The sequence below is a fragment of the Rattus rattus genome, chromosome 2 (assembly GCF_011064425.1).
Source record: "Rattus rattus isolate New Zealand chromosome 2, Rrattus_CSIRO_v1, whole genome shotgun sequence".
NCBI lineage: Eukaryota > Metazoa > Chordata > Mammalia > Rodentia > Muridae > Rattus > Rattus rattus.
This window is the reverse complement of record NC_046155.1, coordinates 44,456,339-44,479,112: the sequence shown is the minus strand read 5'-3', so window position 1 is coordinate 44,479,112 and position 22,774 is coordinate 44,456,339. Positions and strand designations below refer to the sequence as shown.

Here is a 22,774-nt window from a genome sequence, read left to right as displayed (position 1 = left end):
ATTTCAACTTTCCTCCAGCTCCCTCCACCAAACACTACCACCAGCAGCAGCAGCAGCAGCAGCAGCAGCAGCAGCAGCAGCAGCAGCAGCAGCAGCAGCAGCAGCAGCAGCAGCAGCAGCAGCAGGAAAGAAACTGCCTAAAGCTCACTAAGAGCCTCTGTTGCTAATCTTGTTGACTTACTGAGAGAAAACCAACCTATTTGAAATAAATAATCTTATTAAAGGACAAAAGTGAATTCATTTTTATGTTATGGATCATCTACCAGCAGTTTTCAACCTGTGGTTTACCACCCCTTTCACAGGGATCGCATATCAGAGAGCCTGCATATCCGACATTTGCATAACAATTCATAACAGTAAAAATTTAGTTATGAAGTAGCAACAAAAATAATTTTATGGTGGGGGTCACCAGAAATAGAAGCTGTATTAAGTGGTCACTGCATTTGGAAAGTTGAGAAGCACCGGTCAATACTGATTTATATACTAAAAGTATCAAGACAACAATAATCATGTTGTGAACTGAAATAATCAGTTCCTTACGTAGGGTTTTACTACTGCGAACAGACACCACAACTAAGTCAAGTCTTATAAAGGACAACATTTAACGGGGGCTGGCTTACAGGTTCATTATCATCAAGGTGGGAGCATGGCAACAACAGCCAGGCATGGTGCAAGCAGAGTTGAGAGTGCTACCTCTTTATCTGAAGGCTGCTAGACAATGAGGGTTTTAAAACCCACACCCGCAATAACACACCTATTCCAACAAGGCCGCACCTCCTAGTAGTGCCACTCCCTGGGCTGAGCATATACAAACTGTCCCTTTCTACACTCTGGCTCCATAGGCTTGTTCAAACACATGAGTTTATGGGGGCCATACCTAAACATAGCATAATTCAAATTGCATTCAGTCCAGTGCCCAAAGTCCTCATAGTCTACAGCAGTCTCAACAATGTTAAAAGTCCAAAGTGATTCATCCAATCACTTAACTGCAATTCCCAATCAAGACAGGAAACCAGCAGGGCAAACTCCAAACTCTGCATCTCCATGTCTGATGTCAAAGTGGCTTCAGATCTCCAACTCCTTTTTCATCTTTGTTGACGGCAACAAACTTCTTTCTCCTGGACTGATTCCACTCCCGACAGCAGCCTTCCTTGGCAGATGTCCCACGGCTCTGACATCTCCAACATCTTGGGGTCTCCAAGGCAACTTCAGCTTCATAGCTCCTTGTTTCAATGTCTGGGATCCACACATGATCTTCTGGGCTCTTCCAGAGGGCTGGCCATCACTTCTCCAGCTCTGCCCTCTGTAGCGCTCTCAGTCAGGTTGATCCACTCCACTGCTGCTGCTGTTCTTGGTGATCATCCCATGGTACTGGCATCTCCAATACTCTGGGGTCTTTAACTGCATCTAGGCTTCACCAGTAGCCTCTCATAGGCTCCCTTCATGGTGCCAAGCCTCAACTCCTCTGCATGACCCCTTCAGTCCTGGGCCACCTACTGCAACTCAGGCTGCACCTTCACCAATGGCCTTCCATGGCCTCTCTCAGTGTCAATCCTCAGCTGCTCTTCACGACGCCTTCACGCCTTCAAAACCAGTACCACCTGGGTGACTCTCACATTACCAAGTCCGGTTGCAGCATGAGGTAAAATCTTGCCTATCTCTGGAATATGAACACAACTTCTTTGTGCTGTCAAAAAACACTTCCCAGAGTTTACTTCAGAGTTTACTTGGTCTCTTCTTAATCATCACTAATTTCTTAGCTACAGCTAACCAGCATCCATTGTCCCAGTAGTCTCTTCTATTCTGGACTCTAAAGCCAGAACCACATGGTCAAAGCTGCCAAGTTCTGCTGCTTTTTGGGGCTGGAACATGGCTTCCTTGTTCTATTACATTATCACTTTCTGTTTTCCAACTCTCTCACTGCCTAAGCTTGTCTGTTCTAGAACTTGCTCTGCAGACTGACTTTGAACTCAGAGATCTGTAGGCCTGTCTCCTAAGCACTGGGATTAAAGCTGTGGTCAACCAAACCTAGATTTAAGTTTTTCTTCACCTAGAATTTGTTCTGTTCTAGGCTGGCCTTAAAATCAGAGATCTTGTCTTTGTATCCTGGGATTAAAGGCTTGTACTACCACGTCTAGATCTAAACTTAGCTGTGTAGAATCTTGCCCCAAGGTCATTACTGCCTTAATTCAATTTAATATTCTTGAACACAGGATTCAGCTCCATTTTACTCCTTGGTACTTTATATCTTTCCTTTCTTAGCTTGCCATGCTTGTTTAAAATGCTTTGTATGAGACTGAACCAGAGAAAAAATTCTATGATGGGTGTTTCTGAGACTTCCTTTGTTAATGCAATAAATCCGAGTCTCTTCACCTCAGCCTCATTCTTTGGAACCTCAGATTCTTTGGACAATGGCAAAAAGCAGCCACATTCTTCACCAAAGAATTCCTCAGCCACAAGAACAGTCTCTTGGCCATATACTAAAATTCTTCTCTGAAATCTCTAAAACTAGGCTTCCACAGTTCAAATCACCCCCAGAAACAAAGTCTTCCTTATTCTTACTAGGATGACCCATTAAGCCCCACTTAAAGCATTCTACTGCTTTTCATATACAAAGTCCCAAAGTCCACATTCTTCCAAACAAAAGCATGGACAGGCCTATCACAGCAATACCCCAGTTCCTGGTACCAACTTCTGTCTTCCTTTATTAGGGTTTTACAGCTGTGAATAGACACCACGACCAAGTCAAGTCCTATAAAGGACAACATTTAATTGGGGCTGGCTTACAGGTTCAGAGGATCAGTTCATTATCAGTAAGGTGGGAGCGTGACAGCATTCAGGCAGGCATGGTGCAGGCAGAGCTCAGAGTTCTACATCTTCGTCTGAAGGCTACTAGTGGATGAGGGTCTTAAAGCCCACTCACTCACACACACCTACTCCAACAAGGCCACATCTCCTAATAGTGCCGTTCTCTGGGCTGAGCATATACAAACCATCACAATCAGAATTTCTACACCTTTCCCTCAATAAAAGAACATTCAAAGAAATGATGAATAGGGGCTGGAGAAATGGCTCAGAGGTTAAGAGCACTGACTATTCTTCCAGAGGTCCTAAGTTCAATTCTCAGTAACGACATGGTGGCTCACAACCATCTGTAAAGGGATCTGATGCCCTCTTCTGGTGTGTCTGAGGACAGCTATAGTGTACTCACATACCAAAAATCAATCAATCAATCAATCAATCAATCAATCTTAAAAAAAAAAAAAAAAGAAAGATGATGAATAGAAACAAAAGTCCCAAGGTGCACATGGTAGCCTAACATTCAGGGAGGCTGAGGAAGAAAGACTGTTGAGTTTGAGGCCAGTCTGGGCTACATAGTAAGAACCTGTCTCAAAGTAAGAACTCATTTAACTAGGGTCAGCATTATAAAACAGTTTAACGTTTATCTCACTTTTCAATACCTTCCACGAGATGTCCAGTTAGGGACTAGCTGTACCAACCACAGAAGGTTATGGGGATGGCTGGAAAGTTCCTTTATGCCCAAACAGAGTTCATGAACCTGAAAAAAAGAGAACCAGCTCAGAATCAGATCTACATAACTTCTTGCCTTAATATAAATCACTAAAAAAGATTTCTGAATTTTAAAAACACAGGTCATTTAGAACCTACTACAGTGACCATAATACATAATACTGTAAACTGGTAGCATGTTCTACTAGCACGCCATGTCACTCCCATGTTGTTGCCAAACCTTGTCTTCGTTTGTACTTGGTAGTATTTCTTGAAAGAATTAAGTATTCTAATCCCAGTTTTCCCATGTGTATATAATAACATATACACAAGACCAGATATGTTCATGACCTGAAAATTCTTGCACTCTTGGATCCTGTTATAGTATTTTTCTTTTCTTCTAGTGACAAAGCCCAGCCTTATACCTGCTGGGCAAGTATGCAACCACCGAACTCTCTCTTAATTATGGGAAACAGCAGCTGCTTCAAAATAAGCTGATGATAAGGGAAGTAAGCACTGGGTGTAGTCAGACAAGATACGTTATCTCTTGGTAATCTCTGGAGCCTGGTCAGCACTTTTCTGGGCTCTAGTGTAACCAAACCTTGGTCTAAAAATGTACCTACAAAAAGGCCTAATAAATTATCTATGTGCAGCCCCCACATGGCTAATTATGTCCAACTCAATCCTGGCTGCAGGTATGGCAATCATGTCGGTCATGCTCAGAGGCTGTTTCAGAAAGGCCATCCTTGAAGGCCTCAGATGATATCACTGTAGTCCTGCTATGCTAGTCATGCCTCCCTGGCCACCCTTTATCTTAATTTGCAATAGTTAATTAGAACCTGAAGTGTTACCACATCTACAGTGAATGATAAGGCAGCCCAACAAGGGCAAAGGTATTGATTGGGTTGCTAGAACCTGTAAATGCTGAGACACAGTAAATCCCTCCAAAAATGTTGCAATGACAGTTACTTGATGGGTGGTAGTGGCTCACACCTTCAATCCCAGCACTTGGGAGGCAGAGACAGGTGGATCTCTGTGAGTTCCAAGTCCAGCCTGGTCTTCAGATCAGATCCAGGACAGCTAGGGCTACACAGAGAAACTCTGTCTTGAAAAACAAAAACAGCTGCTTTTAGAAAACAAACAAACAAACAAAAAAAGAACCCAGTTATTAATTTAATGGGAAACAGTTCTGGCCAACAGGGCCTTCCTCATTATCGTTCTTTTTTTTCGGAGCTGGGGACCGAACCCAGGGCCTTGCGCTTCCTAGGCAAGCGCTCTACCACTGAACTAAATCCCCAATCCCCTCATTATCGTTCTTAACTGAGCTTAGAATCCCTGAATTCTGAATGCATATGAAAACACTGTGATGCAGTACAAGACCCTAACACCCAGGGCTTTGTAGATCGTCCCGTAGCCACCGTGTAGCTGAAGGTGACCCCATTAGCTCTTCAACTTCCTGTCTTTACTCCTAAGTGCTAGAATCTAAGGTATGCACCACACCACCATCCTTGGCTGCAACATCTAAATTTTGAGAGACATTACCTTTGTGTTCCAATCTCTGATATTTTTCATGAGATTTATCAGGAGGCTCTGAAAGTCTACTAATGGAATCTGTTTAAGCTCTTTTTCCAAACTCATTTTAAACAGCATTAAAATCAGCAACATTATTTCTCCATCTTGGTAACCTTCTGGATGTATAGATGTACATAAGCCTAGGAACTGCCAGAAATGGACAAAGAACAAAATTACCTCAGGAGTTAGATTATAATCTTGACAAAAATTCAAAAAAGGATCACACAGATAACAAGTATCAGATGTCTACAAAAGGCACGAATAAAACATAAATAAAACAATGAAAGGATTAGCATTTTCTTCTCCATTTTCAGTATTATTGACTGAATTCAGCAACTAAAATGTTGCACGCTGCAATTACTTGGTTACTAAGTTACATTCTAACACTTTAACTGTAAAATTCTGACCCGAAGGTCACTTTTGTTGTATTAAAACAAAAATAAGAGAAAAATGCATTTATAATGGAAAACCAGTGGAGTTTCAAACAATTAACCACAAAACTGGTTCTGGCCCCTTGCTAAGTATACACAAATTCTCTCCTACCTTAACCACATTTAAAATGTTGGTTTCAGGAAGAGCTGAAAATACTGGATTATAAGATGAATCTTCACTTCCTTTTCCCCCCAGTGTTTTCTGTGTTTCAGAACTATTGAGAAGAAAATAAAGCATGTATTTCAGGATCATTGAGAAAGCAGTATGGAGTCAATACTCACTGTAGGAAACTCTGCACAGCTACACTGAGTCATGTTCTAACAATGCAGTCCAGGCAAGCCCCAAACTTATATTTACCCTGCCTCAGCCTCTGGAGAAACTGGGATTACAGATGCATGCCAATGTACCTAGCTTAGTTGTCATTTGAAATGGTTATGTTCCTTAATGTTCTGGGTCTCAGAAAGCTATGTAAAACTGGGTGAATATAACAGTAATAACCTTATGATTACTACAGATCCTATGAGTGACCTAAATAAACTACCAAAGTGATATAGGGAAACAAGTAGAGGAGATGGGTCAGTGCTATGCAAGAAGACCTGAGTTCAAATCTCCAACAACCATGCAAAAATCCAGGCATGCCGTGTTTGAAATTCCAACCCTGAGAGATGGGAACAGGCATATCCCAGAGCTCACTAGCCAGCCTAGCTCAAGGAGGAGCTTCTGGTTCAGTGGTTCCTTAAGGCAACAGAATGGGAAGTTACAGAGGAAGATACTAAAGCTCCTGCTCTGGCCTCTGCAAGCACATGCACAGAGGAGTGGGTCCAGGCACACTTAATGTGCATGTGTATATAAAGAATAATACACACACTTTTGAGTACACACACGTACTAATTTTACACATCTGAATTTAGTAAAGGTTCCTAAAAAAAGAAAATGCATGAACATGGCTTTTTTATTTTAGTTATTTGTGTATGTGTGGGTTTGTTCACACAGGTACAATGCCAATGAAGGACAGAAGGGGGCATAGAAACTCCTGGAGATAAAATTGCAGACTATAGGGAACCAAACTCAGGTCTTTTATAAGATTATGTGCTCTTTCTTAACCACTGAGCCATCTCTGTAGACTCTGCATTTGACTATGTGACATATTTTCGCTAAAAAACAAAAACAAAAAACCCTCAACAACCACCATCACTACCCAACAACATTCATTGGGCTAAGAAAAAAAAAAAAGAAAGAAAAAAACCATTAAAATGTATTAAAAGTTTTGACCTCCCAAGTGGGTTCTTTTAGCCACTTGCTTCCTCTTTCCACAGCTACTACTGTGTAAGGACTGGCTTCACTCCTTCCTTCCATGAACATTTTATGTATAAAAAGCAAATGTGAACATGACCCTGTGCTTTGAGAACATGTATTTTGTCTTTGTGACTAGGTCCCAACAAGTGCTCTTAACAACTGAAACTCTCTTCATGCAGATAAGGTAGACTCATGAAGACAACCATAACTTAATCTGTGATTAGAGGTTTAAAAATTAAGTTCCATCCAGAGAGTCTAGAGATCAAATTGATCATCAAATGGCCAATGTTTTCATCCACCATCCTTGTACAATGCTACTTCGAAGTCTTAGGTTGGACTGGAGTGATGGCTCGGTGCATACTGCTCTAAGAAAGGACTGGAGTTTGTTTCCCAGCACCCATACTAGGTGGCTCACGACGACCTCTTACTCCAGCTCCAGGAGATCAGACCTCTAATTCAGGCCTCTGTGTAGGTGGCAAACTCAACATATCTGGTGTCAGAATAGGACGTTCATTCATCCTTTCACAATGCCCCTTACCTGTTAGCAATGTACCTTTAATCCCCTTCCACGCCCTAGTGTAAACAATTTCTCTTTCTTTTCTTCTGTGACCCATGAACTTTAATGGGGGCTACTTGCATGTGCGTGAGTCAGGGTTTACTTCCTGGGCAAAGCTGTTACCAGCGGCCACACAGAGTAAGATGACACAGGAGAGGAGTCTCCTTGCAATCATACACTGCCTACCACTCCCCAGGAGAGGCAGGTCCTCCTGAGTCCTGCACAGGCAAGAGCACTGCTACGTTTACAGCTACGACAACCACAGCATGCCCAGAAGACAGCAATTCAGTGGTTCTTCCCAAGCTCTAGTTCTCACACTCCTTCTGTCCTCTATCTGCCACGGTCCCTGGGCTTTGGAGCACTTTTTGGTTTTGAGATAGTTTTATTCTGTAGTCCAGGCTAGTCTCTATACTTTGTGGTGATCCCCCTGCCTTACCCTCTCACATGCTAGGATTACAAACATGAAGCACCATGTTAACTTTAAAAAGAGAGAAACAAAAAAGAATAAACAAAACAACCAGAAAGCAAACAGGGTTAACTATAGCAGTGGCCATCCTGGAAATTACTATTTATCTAAGCTGGACTTAAACACCTCCCCAACTCTGTATAACTTTCAAGAATTGCTTCATTTTTCTATTCCTAACTCACTTGTAAAATGGAATGAACTACTAGTAATATCTGTAGTTAACTTAGGACTCACTTGTAAAATGGGAATAAACTACTAGTAATATCTGTAGTTAACTTAGGAAAGATACTGGGGCTGGAGAGATGGCTCAGCGGTTAAGAGCACTGACTGCTCTTCCAGAGGTCCTGAGTTCAAATTCCAGCAACCACATGGTGGCTCACAACCATCTGTGATGGGATCTGATACCCTCTTCTGGTGTGCATGAAGACAGCTACAGTGTAGTTGAATATAACAAATAAATCTTTGCTCTTCTAGAGGTCCTGAGTTCAATTCCCAGCAACCACATGGTGGCTCACAACCATCTATAATGGGATCCAATGCCCTCTTCTGGTGTGTCTGAAGACAGCTACAGTGTACTCACATACATCAAATCAATAAATAAATCTTTAAAAAAAAAGAAAGAAAGGGGGTTGGAGATTTGGCTCAGTGGTAGAGCACTTGCCTAGCAAGCGCAAGGCCCTGGGTTCGGTCCCCAGCTCCGAAAAAAAAAAAAAAAGAAAAAAACAAGAAAAAAAAAAAAAAAAGAAAAGAAAAAAGAAAGATACTGTATCAAACCCTCAGCTGTCTGACATACAGCAGGTATGATATAAGACTTCCCAGTGATGCAATGATGGGAAAAATAGGCAGATCAATTTGGTAACAACAAAAGGCTAGAGGACAACATAAAAAATTGGTCAGAGGCCTAGTAATTCCAGCTCTTATGTTTAAGTTGGAATACCTCAGTGTAAGCCTAGACTGAGGTAACAATGATTCTTGTCTCGAGAGGAGGAAGAATAGGAAAAATAAAAATAGATCAATAACACTGTAAACTCAAATATATGATGTATATGCACAGACATTTCTTCTAACAGTGAAGAATTTTGGAGAAAAATGCTAGAGAAGAAATAGCTATGAGACAATTAATTGAAAATGGCAGATATATCCTCCCCCATGCCCCAGGTTAGCTCTGGCTATCCTGGAGCTAGCTCTGTAGACCAGGCTGGCCTGGAATTCAGAGATTCGCCTGCCTGTCTCCCAAGTGCTGGGATTAAAGGTGTATCCATCAGTACTCGGGTAGAACGCTCTCAGGACTCAGGTTTTAAGTCTGTGTATGTAGAAGGCTCAGGCAGAACAGCCAGCTTTTCAAAGTCCTCTGAGCACCATGCTGGCTCTTCATTACACTGCATGCTTTTCACCTGCCTCCATCTCCCCGACCTCGGTGAACCACTGTCTAGTTCCTCAACCACAGTCAAACAATCAAGACTGTAATTTTGAAGTTGTTTTTAGTTACGTGTATATGTGGGCGCAGTGCCCAAAGTCAAGAAGAGAGCACTAGATAGTGTGGAGCTGGAGCAGTGGCTGTAAAGAGCCTCATGTAGGGGTTGGCAACTCAACCTAGGAACTCTGCAAGAGCAGCAAGTGCTCCTAACCACAGAGCCAGAACTCTAGAAACCCCTCCAAATTATATGGCTAAGTACTATTCATGTTTTTATATTAATGCAATTATTCAATTGTGCTATTGTACATGCTTACTACAATTAATTAAAAATTCATATGTATACGATATATAAAATTACTACATACTGTTCAGTTTACTAAAAACAATGTAGTTGATATTTAAAATGTTTATATATGTATTTATTGTTGTGTGGATGAGTGTATCCCTGTGTAAATATGTCACAGGAATGAGATACATCGATTCCCTTTGAGCTGGAGTTACAGCTGTCAGTCAATGACCATGGGTCCTGGAAACCAAACTTGGATCCTCTATAAGAGCAGTACAGACTCTTAACTGCTGAAACATCACTTCAGCACTTTAATTGTTTGTATTATTTGGAAGGATTAAGTATTTTTAAATAGGTAGTTACCTGGGTGTGGTGATGGTGCTTGTCTTTGAACCCAGCACTTGGGAAACAAAGAGGCCAACAAATTTTGTGTGATTTCAAGGTCAGTTGGTCTACCCAGCAAGTTCAAGGTCATCCAGAGTCCTCAGAGTAAAACCCTGTCTAGGGAGGTTAGTGGGGGGTTGGTGGGTGCGTGGAAAGAGGTATTTAGGTGGCTGGGTATAGTGGGACATACCTACAACCCCATAACTGAGGAGTCAAAGGCAGGAGGATTTGAGCAAGTTCAAGATAGCTAGCCCTATTGTTTCAAACCACAAATGGATAGGTGAGGAAGGCACTGTTTCTTCTATTTAAATTATTGGAGTATGTCTAATTTTGCCGTTGAACAAATTTTTTGATATGAAGTTCACCTAAGTAACAAGGGGGTCCAGTTTTGGTGGGAAAAAAATGCAGAAATAAATTTAATTTTGGACACACCATGTTATAATAATTTGTGTTTTCCTTATGAGCAAAGATGAATGCCTGCTTGTAATTTAAGATTTGCTTTTCCTTCATTTCCTGCAGTCAGTCCATTCTTCTGCCTGTCTTAGAGTGAGCTGCTGATATTTACTTGTAGCCCTTGTCCGTGACCAGTCTGGTTCTTGCTCTAACTTGTGTCCACACCCCATATCTTTTTGTTCCCCTCCATTTTGAAGGTTTTCTTTGACATTACTTAAAATCATCTTTGCCATCAAAACCTCAAAAAATGTAATCAAATTCTCATTTCCTTTCATAGAGGGTTTTACTTTACACATAAAACCATCTTCTCTTCTAGAATAAAACAATTCTGCAGTTTCTTCTATTACTTATTTTCACTGAGTATGTTGAAATCCATGATCTGTCAACTTGAGGAATGAGTCCATTTCCCCCTAAATGGCTATTGAGCTTTTGAAGGCCCTGGAGAATACCCTCTCCTAAGCTACAACTTTAGTATATACTAAGCACCGGTGTGTATTTGTGACTTCTTTAGACCTTTACCATTGGGAAATATTTTTCCCATTTGGTAAAAATCTGCTGAGGACAGTTTTCCCTCATAATTCTGATTTTTATGCATTTCTAATCAGTTGCATGGTCCAATTCCTTCCAGTAACCTCAAACCCTGCTGACGTTCTGCCCCAGACCTTAGCACCCTTGTTGGAATGCACAGCAGACTTTCCTTTGCCATCGTTTTGCCTTTAGTGATTTATATATACACATTTCTAGTTAGGTTTATTTCTAGAAAAATTTCCCCTCCTGTCACTAAGAAAGTCCCTTTCTGTGGCATACTTTTAACTAGTTCCTGATCAGATACAAAAAGGTTATTTATTGGCTTGGCTTTCTAAATTTTATACCCTCGTATCCATACAAAGTCTATTTGTCATAGTCTCTCAGCTGGTTCTTAGGCCTTTATGCATAGACTGAATCATTTATCAAGTTATTTTTTACCAAGTTCTTTCCAATTTTTATGGCTTTCCTACTCTCTTACTAACTGCTTTGACCAATAAATATCTACATATGATTTTTTAAAAAATTAAATTTATTGAGAGTGCAGTAGGGTATGTAGGTGGGTGGTGAGTGAGTCTGGATATATGTGCCAAGGCCCTGATATAGACAGCTTTTGGGAGTCAGGTAATTTCCTACTCGTAGGTATAGGTTATCTACTGGGGCAAGGTTATCAGGCTTGCATGGGAATTATATCTTGCTGGCCTAGCAAAACAAGGTTAAATAACAATGAGAAGCCTTTAAAACTCCTTATAGGATTGTTTCTACTATTTCCTCATTAAACATGATGGTGACTTTTACATTAGTGCAGGTACTAAGAAAGTAGGCTATTTCAAGACTGATTTCAGCTTTGAATTTATTAAGTTGAGAATGAATACTGAATTTATTAAATCAATTATAATGACAATGAAAGAATAGCAACCATTAAAAATGTTTCTGAGCCCAGTTTTGTGGCATACACCTTTAATCTCAGCACTGCAGAGGCAGAAGCAAAGGGGCACAGAGGGGCGCAGAGAGGGGCAGAGGGGCAGAGGGGAGCAGACAGGGGCAGAGGCAGGTAGGTTTCTGTTAATTCAAGCCAACCTGTTCTTCAGAGCAAGTTCCAGGACAGGGAGGACTACAGATTAAGATACTATCTCAAAAAAACAAAACCAAAAAATACCCAAAAGATCTTTTTGGTATTTACAATGTGAAGAAAACTTACATTAGATTGTCTTCATTAAAGTCTGGCTGAAGAGTCTCCAGAGGAAACAAAGATCCAAAACTAACACCCATGTTGAAGAATACAGCTGCTATATCAGACAATGATGGGATCCATGGCCAAACTGGAGAGTCACTGAAAGTATCTGGTTAACACAAGGAATTATTTTAATTCAAACCATACAGTCATAAAGCCACACTGAATAGTGATAATCCATCTGAGGTAGTTGAATACGTTTGTCCTAGGGAGTGGCACTATTAGAGTGGCACTCTTATTTTAATGAAAAGGAGCAATCTGAGAAAGAAGAAATACAAAATATATGGTTCAAGTATTAAAGGGCACCAGGAAGTAGAATGGAGCTGAATCCTATGTTCAAGGAGATAGCAGATTAAGGGAGTTGACTTTGGGGCAAGATCCCACCCAGCTAAGTTTAGGTCCACGCATGGTGGTTCACACCTTTAATCCCAGAGCCATACAGACTAATCCCAGAGCCATACAGACTTCTGAGTTCAAGGTCTATGTACAGAGCAAGTTCCAGGACAGCCAAGGTTAGGCAGTGAGGGAATTGAAAAATGGAAAGCTGATAACAGAATGCAGGGGTGCAGTGAGGGGCATGTTGCAGCCTCAGCGAACAGCAGAACTTGACAGCTTTAGCCATGAGGCTCTGGCTTTAGAGTCCAGAATAGAAGAGACTACTGGGACAATGGATGCTGGTTAGCTGTAGCTAAGAAATTAGTGGTGATTAAGAAGAGACCACTATCACTGAGGTGTAGGATGATGTCACAGGTGAGACAGGCACAAGATAGGAGGCCTGTCATTGGATGACGGGTCTGTCATTGGAAGGATGGGCGGGAGAGAAGTTTGAAGGAAGAGGAGGAGACTAGGACAGAAAGGTAGAGACAGGAGAGAGGGAAAGAGAGAAGCTGTGGCAGGACAATATGGCAGATGACGTTAAGATTCTGATCTGTGTATTTACAGGTTGTTATCAATGTTCCTAAGGGATGGATGGTATCTTTGTATGTTTAGGTGGGCAATCTTATCAATTGGGTCAAAGATTATTGTGTTGTGTGGTTTTTTTTTTCTTTTCTTTTTTTCGGAGCTGGGGACTGAACCCAGGGCCTTGCACTTGCTAGGCAAGTGCTCTACCACTGAGCTAAATCCCCAACCCCATGTGTTCTTTTATATGACGACTTGAGTGTAACAAAGTGTGCAGCGGCAGGAGACACTGGGCCGCCTCGGAGTTGGGATGTGTTTCCGCCAAGATATCTGGCAGATATCTTGGAGCACCACGGTGCTGGACCTAGCGGGGTAAAAGACAACCCTACTTTATTTATTTTTATATTTTTACAACAACAGATGATGCCCAACTTCACGAGGAAGCCACCTGGGCTGGCAGGCTGTAGGTCCCCTACTGTGTATTAAGTAATGGCAGCTCAGAGAGTTAGAGATTAAAAGCTGCTTTTTAAAGAAAGTTGTTTAGAAAGTCTTTCAGGATACTCATATTCTTTTTAACGTGGGCTTCACGGGAATTTTGGGTTGAAATCCTAGTTAGAAAAGCTACTTCTTAATCACAGATATTAAAAGGTGATTAAGTTTGTTTTTAGAAAGAAGAGAGTAAAGAGATTACCTGAATCAGGTAGGGATTTTCATCCACGGTTCAGAACTCAGATAGGGAAAAATTAGTCACTACCTCAAGTAGAGAGTTGTGATGAATGTCTGTAACACCAGGTAGAGTGAATGCAGGCATATATTGTAGAAGTTATTAAGGTTAAAGAAAAAATGTGGCTCCGGGTAGAGAGCTTAACAGATTGAGATATTTTGGGCAAAAGTCCTGGTTTGATATGTTGCTTATTGATATTGGAATTGGTAGAAGGTATTTGGTTTGTTTTATGAATTACCCTGCTAAAGGCCATATGGTTGATGCTGGCTAGCGAGGGTTTGTGGTTACTTTTGATATTTGCCACAACAGGAAGCTCAGATTCCCTTAACGTGGGCTCCACGGGAATTTTGGGTTCATTTCCTGATATCACAGAGTACAAAAGCCTATCAGGCTCATTGTTTAGCTTACTTCCTTTTTAAAAAATTGTTTAGTCTTCATAATGGGTGTGACTTTGAGTTTTATGGTTATATTATTACTCTGGGAGAGAGTGCAAGATACAAGCTTTTCTGGTTTCAGACTAAGGAACACAGTATTTTGGAAGAAAGATTTTGTCTTTGTGTTTTTAAAAAGTGTGATTAGGCTCTGGAAACCTCACAGAGTCATACCAATAAGATTTGATAGAGGTAGACCGCCTGAAAAATTGATTCAGGAGAATCAAACAAAAAGATATCTCGATTCTAAACTTTTGTCTTGAGAGTTGTATTTTACATTGTGTGCCTACTTGGATTCTTGATCTCAAGGACATTCAGCTGGGTTCAGTCAGGACACATCAGCTACAGAATTTGCTTCATTCTTCCTACCTCCTACCCCCAAGGATATCTCAACGCCCATGTACAGCTTGAAGAAGTTATGGAGGAGTCGTCGCCCCAATTCCCTGGATTTTGGGGGGCTGAAAGTGGTTATTCTAAAGTTGTTTTTATGAGGAATTGAAAATTGGTTGCAATTTAACAGGGAGGAATTAGCTAGATTGAACTGTACAGTCATAATCTCATTTGGTAACTAAGCTTAAATCATATCTTTGTTTCGGTACAGAATTTATTTGTCAAAAAAGTTTAAAAGTACAAGCCAGTCCTTCTGTTGTTGTCATTACAAACTTCTAAGATGATTACACCTGTGAGTTAAGATTCAAATAGCAAAGTCATGGCTCTGAGTTTGGGAGAGTACTTTCAAGATAAAATTTAGGATATGGAGACAACAGTTCAGATTAACTTATATAGATAGATGTTTTTTAAAAATGTCGGATATTCACAAAATTTGAGATTTTAAGTTATTTATCTTTTTTTTTTTTTGGAGCTGGGCACCGAACCCAGGGCCTTGCATTTGCTAGGCAAGCGCTCTACCACTGAGCTAAATCCCCAACCCCAAGTTATTTATCTTTTGTTGAGACATATCTGCTCCTAACAGTTCCCCTTTGGCAGATTTAATGAAGAATTTGAACATCTTTACCTCCAGGTGAGGCAATACTTTGTGGCTAGGCAGCCACTAGACAAAACTGCCTGTTTCATCTGCAGACTAAGACTGTCCAGAAAAGGACAAATTATGCAAAATAGTTGACTGATAAACCCTGCCAAGACAGGGTGATCAGCCCTTCGAAATCTGCATTTCAAGAGTCTGTCAGTTGATTTTGGGCCAGAAGGCTGAAGACTTGCGGCTCACATGTTGCTAACAGGGGACTGTGCTAGTGGAGTTTTGTCTCTACAACCTCTCAGTTCTGGAAGCCATGTTAGGCTTTCTATGTGTATAGATATTTGGTCATTTCCAGATTTCTGACGGGGTTGAAGACATTATAGTCTCATAGTCTATCAGGCTGTTTAACTCTAAATATACATATTTTATTGGATTATAATACAGATTTTAAGCCCTTCTTAACCTGGAATGGATAACTAAATGTTCTGTTTAACTGATATAGTGTTGGACTGGGTGTTAGATATATTTTATGCTCTTAATTACAAAATGATAATAGTGCTCAGTTTATATTTGAGAGAAAAGTTTTTTTTTTAATTAGACAAAAAGGGTGAAATGTAGGATGATGTCATAGGTGAGGCAGGCACAAGAAAGAAGGAGGCCTGTCACTGGATGAGAAGGAAGGATGGGCGGGAAAGAGATTTGAAGGAAGGGGAGGAGACTGGGACGGAAAGGAGGAAGAGACAAGAGGGAGAAGGAGAAGGAGAGAAGCCATGGCAGGGGATGTTAAGATTCTGCTCTGTGTATTTACAGGTTGTTATTAATGTTCTTAAGAGATGGATGGTACTGGGCTATGTATGTTTAGGTGGGCAATTATATCTTACCAATTGGATCTAAGATTATTGTGTTGTGTGTTCTTTTATGTGACGGTTTGAGTGTAGGAAAGTGTGAGGTGGCAGGAGACACTGGGCCGCCGCGGAGTTGGGATGTATTTCCGCCAAGATATCTAGCAGATATCTTGGGGCACCGCGGTGCTGGACCTAGCGAGGTAAAAGACAACAATACTTATATTATTTTTATATTTTTACAACAACACTGAGGTAAACTCTGGGAAGTGTTTTTTGACAGCACAAAGAAGTTGTGTTCATATTCCAGAGATAGGCAAGATTTTACCTCATGCTGCAACCGGACTTGGTAATGTGAGAGTCACCCAGGTGGTACTGGTTTTGAAGGCGTGAAGGCGTCGTGAAGAGCAGCTGAGGATTGACACTGAGAGAGGCCATGGAAGGCCATTGGTGAAGGTGCAGCCTGAGTTGCAGTAGGTGGCCCAGGACTGAAGGGGTCATGCAGAGGAGTTGAGGCTTGGCACCATGAAGGGAGCCTATGAGAGACTACTGGTGAAGCCTAGATGCAGTTAAAGACCCCAGAGTATTGGAGATGCCAGTACCATGGGATGATCACCAAGAACAGCAGCAGCAGTGGAGTGGATCAACCTGACTGAGAGCGCTACAGAGGGCAGAGCTGGAGAAGTGATGGCCAGCCCTCTGGAAGAGCCCAGAAGATCATGTGTGGATCCCAGACATTGAAACAAGAAGCTATGAAGCTGAAGTTGCCTTGGAGACCCCAAGATGTTGGAGATGTCAGAGCCGTGGGACATCTGCCAAGGAAGGCTGCTGTCGGGAGTGGAATCAGTCCAGGAGAAAGAAGTTTGTTGCCGTCAACAAAGATGAAAAAGGAGTTGGAGATCTGAAGCCACTTTGACATCAGACATGGAGATGCAGAGTTTGGAGTTTGTCCTGCTGGGTTCCTGTCTTGCTTTGGGGATTACAGTTTTAAGTGATTGGATGAATCACTTTGGACTTTTAACTTTGTTGAGACTGCTGTAGACTATGGGGACTTTGGGCGCTGGACTAAATGCAATTTGAATTATGCTATGTTTAGGTATGGCCCCCATAGACTCATGTGTTTAAAGAAGTCTATGGGCGCCAGGGAATGGAATGTGGTGGCTTAAATATGCTTGGCTCATCCAATTAATGCCAATTAACATCAGTTGGCTGAAGCTGAGCCCAGTAGTGTATCCTTGCAATCCCAGCAGCACTTGGAGGCATGAGGGAAGAGGATTAAGAATTCAAGCCAGCTCAGGTGACAAAATTAGTTTGAGGATAACTACACAAGACTATGTTAAACAATAAGAAAACTTAAGTATAACTAATAATAATTTTTTAATTGGGTAGTTTAACACATAGATATATTTTCAACTATTTCTACTGACCCTATAAAATAACCCCTGTTATATATTTTTTGAGGGTTAGAACCACATGAATGCCTGGTGCCATGAACCCCCAGCAACTTGAGTTTTAGAGAGTTGTGAACTGCCATGTGGAATTGAACCCGGGTCCTTAACCATTGATCCATTTCTCCAGTCTTCACGTGTTAAAGATGAAGGATTGTCATCTGTTAATATTATGTTCAATCCCAAGTACCAACAAAAATCAAAGCAAACAAAATCAGAACTTTAACATCAACCAAATGAGAGTATGTAACAAGCAACAGCACATACCCCGAAACTCATACTCACCATTTCTAATGGTGATTTCCATCAATGTACTTAAAATCTGCACTGACACAATACAATCTGTGTGAACCGACATCATCTGTCAAAAACAGATAAATAGGTATTAGAAAGCAAAGTTTAGTATTTGCTAGGTCCATGTGAAGCTATTTTGAGTCTTGTCATGAGAACTTTCCTTTTTTTTTTTTTCCTTCTTTCCTTCCTTCCATTTTTGGTTTTTCGAAATAGGGTTTCCTCTGTGTAGCTCTGGCTGTCCTGTCTTGTAGATCAGGATCTGGTTGCCTCTGCCTCCTAAGTGCTGGGATTAAAGGCATGCGCCACCACATGCAGGTTTAAATATTTTTTTTTTTTTTTTGGTTCTTTTTTTTCGGAGCTGGGGACCGAACCCAGGGCCTTGCGCTTCCTAGGCAAGCGCTGTACCACTGAGCCAAATCCCCAACCCCAGGTTTAAATATTTTTAATTCTAGCTCCTTAGGTGCCTAACACAGGAAAATTGTGAATTCAAGTCCAGCCTGGGCAAAGCAGCGACACCCCAGTCCCCATACACTCCACTAAAAAGGGCTTTTATTACATGGGCAAGCAAGCAGACCAACCAATGGGTATACAAAAATAGATAAACAGGAGGTTGAACACAGGTCTAGTTTCAGGTCAGGCCTCTTTCCATTCTAACAGGCTACTTGGTTTCTGTTGTTTCCTATTTTTACAACTTCTACCTGTAATTAATAAGTAAATAACACTTGAAAGAACAGCACCACTCAAAATTAAATGTAAAGGAGGGGCTTAGAAGATGACTGAGTTGCTACGGTGTTAGTAACAAGTATGAGGACCTGAGCTCCATCCTTAGTATCCAACGAAAACCCAAGTATGGCTGGTCATGGTGTGCATGTCTTTAATCCCAGAATTTGGGAAGCAAAGGTAGGCAGATCTCTTCTGAGTGGAGGCCAGCCTGGTTTATAGAGTTCAGGCCATCTAGGGCTATATAGTGAAACATCATCTCAAAATACTTTATTTTCCTGTGTATGAGTGTTTGCATTTATGTCTGTGAATGACACACATGCAGTTCCCATGAAAGCCAAGAGTGCATCAGATCTCCCGGGACTGGGATTACACAGGTTGTTGTGTCTTGCCATGTATACGCTGGGAATTGAACTTGGGTCCTGTAGAAGAGCACCCAGTGCTCTTAACCAGTGGGCTGTCTTTCAGCCAGGTTGGTGTGTGTGCGTACATGTACGTGTGTGAGCGTGTGCGCTTCTAATTCACAGCTTTGGGGAAACAGAGACAGAAGAAACCCTGGAGCTCACACTAGATAATAAGTGTAAAGACTCTGTCTCAAAAAACATAAAGTGGAGAGCAACTGATGACACTCTTGTTAATCCCAAGTCAATACATGCATACACATGCCCATCTGACCCAATAGAAAAAGAATAAATAAAGAGTGCTTCTATGATGATCATAATTGGTAAGGTGTTTGCTGTTCAAGAAGAGAACCTGAGTTCAATCTCCAGAACTTAGGTTTAAAAAAAAAAAAAGAAGCCAGGTGCGGTATTATGTGTATTTAATCACGATACTGGTAAGGCTGAAAGAGGTGAATTCCTATAACTTGCTGAATATGGTGATTTTAATGAAAATGGACCCAAAGGCCTATATGGAGTAGTGTAGTTAGGGGGTGCCTTGTTGGAGTTGGATGAAGTGTGTCACTGGGGTGCGTTTTGAGGTTTCAGAAGCTCCAGTCAGCTCCAGTGTCTCTCTCTTCCAGCTGCCTGCCAATCTAAATCTGGACTTTCCAGTTCCTTCTCCAGAGAGCTGCCATGCTTCCTGCCACGATGGACTAAACCCTCAACTTGGTAAGTCAGCTCCAATGAGATGCTTTCCTTTTTTAGAGTTGTCACTACACATAGCACTCATACAGAAACATCAAACCACAAAATAGAAACTGACGTACAGATAAATAACATACCCATGCATTTTTAATTAGGTGAGGGGACTTGAATCTGGGTCCGTATAGCCCCAGCTGGACTCTAACTAGCTATGCATCTAAAACTGATTAACTCTTGAGCCTCCTGCTTCCATCTCCTAAGGATGTGTTTACAGGTAGAACTGCCATACCTAGCCACCTTCCAATTTTCTTTTAAGGAAGGGCTTATCTTGGCTTACAGTTTTAGGAGATCATCCCATCACTAGAGAAGGCATTGAAGCAGGTCAGCTGGTTGGTCACACTGCACCTACACTCATGAAACAACACTCAGTCATTTACTTTTTGAGACAGGGTCTCGTGTTTTCTAGTTCAAGTTCGCATGCTGACATCATCCTAGTGAGAGGCCAGGCTCTCGATCTCACTGAACCAGGAGCTCACTATTCCCCTAGATTGAGTAGTCAGCTATCTACTGGCCCCTGCCCTCCTGCTGACACTGCTGGGATCACAGACATACACCACTCTGCACAGCTTTTATGTGACTGCTGGGATTTGAACTCAAGTCCGCATGCTTGTGAAGGAAGCACTTTACCCACTAAACCATCTCCCCAGGCACAACCAAGGTACCAAAGATGTTCATTTGTCACCAGAGACAAAGGAAGAACAGTAATTAGGTATTAGCTGCCTTCAAGGACAGGATAGGAAAGCCAGGTGATAGTGGCGTACTCATTTAAACAGCACTCTGGAGGCAGAGACCGGCGGACCTCTTGAGTTCAAAGCTAGTCCAATCTACAGAGTAAGTTCTAGGACAGCCAGTGTTTAAACACCCACCCCCAACCCCGAACAAAAGATAGAACAATCTATGTTCATAAGTAGTATAAACTGGGTGCTCCTCTAGCCTGTCTTCCAACGGCAGGAGCTTATGCCATCGCCCAATGGCTGCCAGGTACAATACATTTGGAGCATTTCTACTATTGCTCCCAAAGTCCTTCTGGATATCAAGGGACACTCCCTCTCTCATTCCTTCTCTGTCTGATGCCCCCAATCTGAAATAGCCTTTTGCTCCTCCTCCTCCTGCACTAGGTATGGTGTATAATGTGACTGTGGCATTCCTTGGCTCCCACCAGCCAAGGTACTGTTTTATTCTAATAATCAGGGTATTAGAAAAGCAAAGAGTCTTATGTTCAGAATGACTAGTAACTCAGTAAAAATTTAAAGTCTATTGATACTTAGGTGAAGTCATTGTACTTTTATCTAGTCCACTGCTTCTCAATCTTCCTAATGCTGCGATCACTTAATAGAGTTCCCCATGTTGTGGTGATTCCCAATCATATGATTATTTTCTTGCTACTTTATAACTATGATTTTGCTGTTAGGAATCTGAATGTAAATATGACATGCAGATGGTCATAGGCAACGACTTCTGTGAAAAGGACCCCTAAAGGGGTCATAACCCACAGGTTGAGAACCATTGATCTAGTCAACCTTTTAACAAAATATAGGAATTTAAATCCCAAGACAAATAATCCAAGCTAAAAAAACTGGCTGAGAATGGTGGTACACATTCTCAGGACCAGTACTGAGGGCAGCTTAGGCTATGTAGTGAAACTCCTGTCTCAGAAAATTTACAAGGGCCTAACTGGTTCTTTGGAACCCAGAAGGCACGCGCGCATGGACACACATGGAGACACACACATACACACACACACACACACACACACACACACAAACAAAAAACCCAACTGTAAAAATGTTTGTAGAACATACACTACTTCAACTGCTATCCTTTTCTTCTACCCAGAACCACAGACTTACCACAATAAATTTAAATCTAAACTATAAGGAATAACCCAAATTCTGCTCAGCCAGATACACAGCTTAATGTAAAAAATAATCTACTTTAAGAACGTCTTGGCTGTATCTGTGTTAAGCTCTCCTACCAGGAGAATGTAATACTCAAAGACATGCTCTACATAGGTGGGGATGTGGGGTGCATCTCGAGGAGGTGCCAGAGACCTGGGATAGGAGAGGTGCTTTAGAATCAATGAGGGTGACCTTAGCTGTGACTCACAACATTGGAGAAAGAAGAGTCCAACTCCTGTAGTCAGGAACCCCAGTGGAGTGAGTGAGAGGGAATCCAACCTACTCACAAAACTTTTGACTCAAAATTTACCCTGTTTACAACAAATTCAGGGACGGGGATGGAGCAGAGACTGAGAGAATGGATAGCCAATAACTGGCCCAACTGGAGATCCCTCCCTTGGGCAAGCACCAATCCCTGACAGTATTAATAATACTCTGTTACGTGGGTAGATAGAAGTCTAGTAAGGCTGTCCTCTGAGAGGCTCCACCCAGAAGCTGATCAGATAGATGCAGACACCCACAGCCAAACAATGGATAGAGCTTGAGGACTCTTAGGAAGGAATAGGAGGAAGGATTGAGGGCCCTGAAGGGGAGTCCTGAAGAGGGTCCTGAAGGAACTCTATAGGAAGGCCAACAGTCTCAACTAACTTGGACCCTTGGGGGTTCTCAGAGAGTGAACCATCAACCAAAGGGCATACATAGGCTGGACCTAGGCCCCCTGCCCATATGTAGCAGATGTGCAGCTTGGCCTTCATGTGGGTCCCTAACAACTGGAATGAGGGCTATCCCAAAACCTGTTGCCTGTCTGTGAGATATGTTCTAGCTGGCTGCCTTCTGGCCTCAGTGGGAGAGAACGTGTCTAGGACCCCAGAGATCTCATGTACCAGGGTGGGAGGATACCCAGAGGGACTTCCACCTCTCAGAGGAGAGTGGGAGTAGGGGATGGGGGAAGGGATGCGGTGATCTGGATATAAAGTGAATTTAAAAAAGAAAAGCACATATACAATAAGACTGCCTATGGTTAGAGGCTGGTTTAAACAAATCAAAATATAGAAAACCAAAAAAATACAACAAAGCTATTAAAAAGGACGATAGTTGTATATTGAAAGGAAGATACTCACTTATTTATTATCAGAATAATCTACACAGCAAATGGACTTGTTCCATTTATGCTTACTGACTTGGTTTTTCTTTTGCAGTATTGGGGACTGAACCTAGGACAGGACCTATCCATTTAGTAAAGTACTCCAAACTGCATCTCCAGCTCA

The 22,774-nt window shown here is 41.7% G+C and overlaps 1 protein-coding gene across 1 annotated transcript in view; it reads right to left on the bottom strand.

Moving 5' to 3' along the window:
• The window catches only part of Slf2 (SMC5-SMC6 complex localization factor 2), a 60,218-nt gene that overhangs the window by 11,493 nt on the left and 25,951 nt on the right, over positions 1-22,774 (bottom strand). Inside the window, exons 10-14 of the mRNA XM_032892049.1 lie at positions 17,738-17,813; positions 12,099-12,240; positions 5,626-5,728; positions 5,053-5,229; positions 3,462-3,559 (exon numbers count right to left, since the gene is read on the bottom strand). Of these exons, the coding sequence (XP_032747940.1) occupies positions 3,462-3,559; positions 5,053-5,229; positions 5,626-5,728; positions 12,099-12,240; positions 17,738-17,813 (596 nt within the window). The remainder of the gene's footprint in view (positions 1-3,461; positions 3,560-5,052; positions 5,230-5,625; positions 5,729-12,098; positions 12,241-17,737; positions 17,814-22,774) is intronic.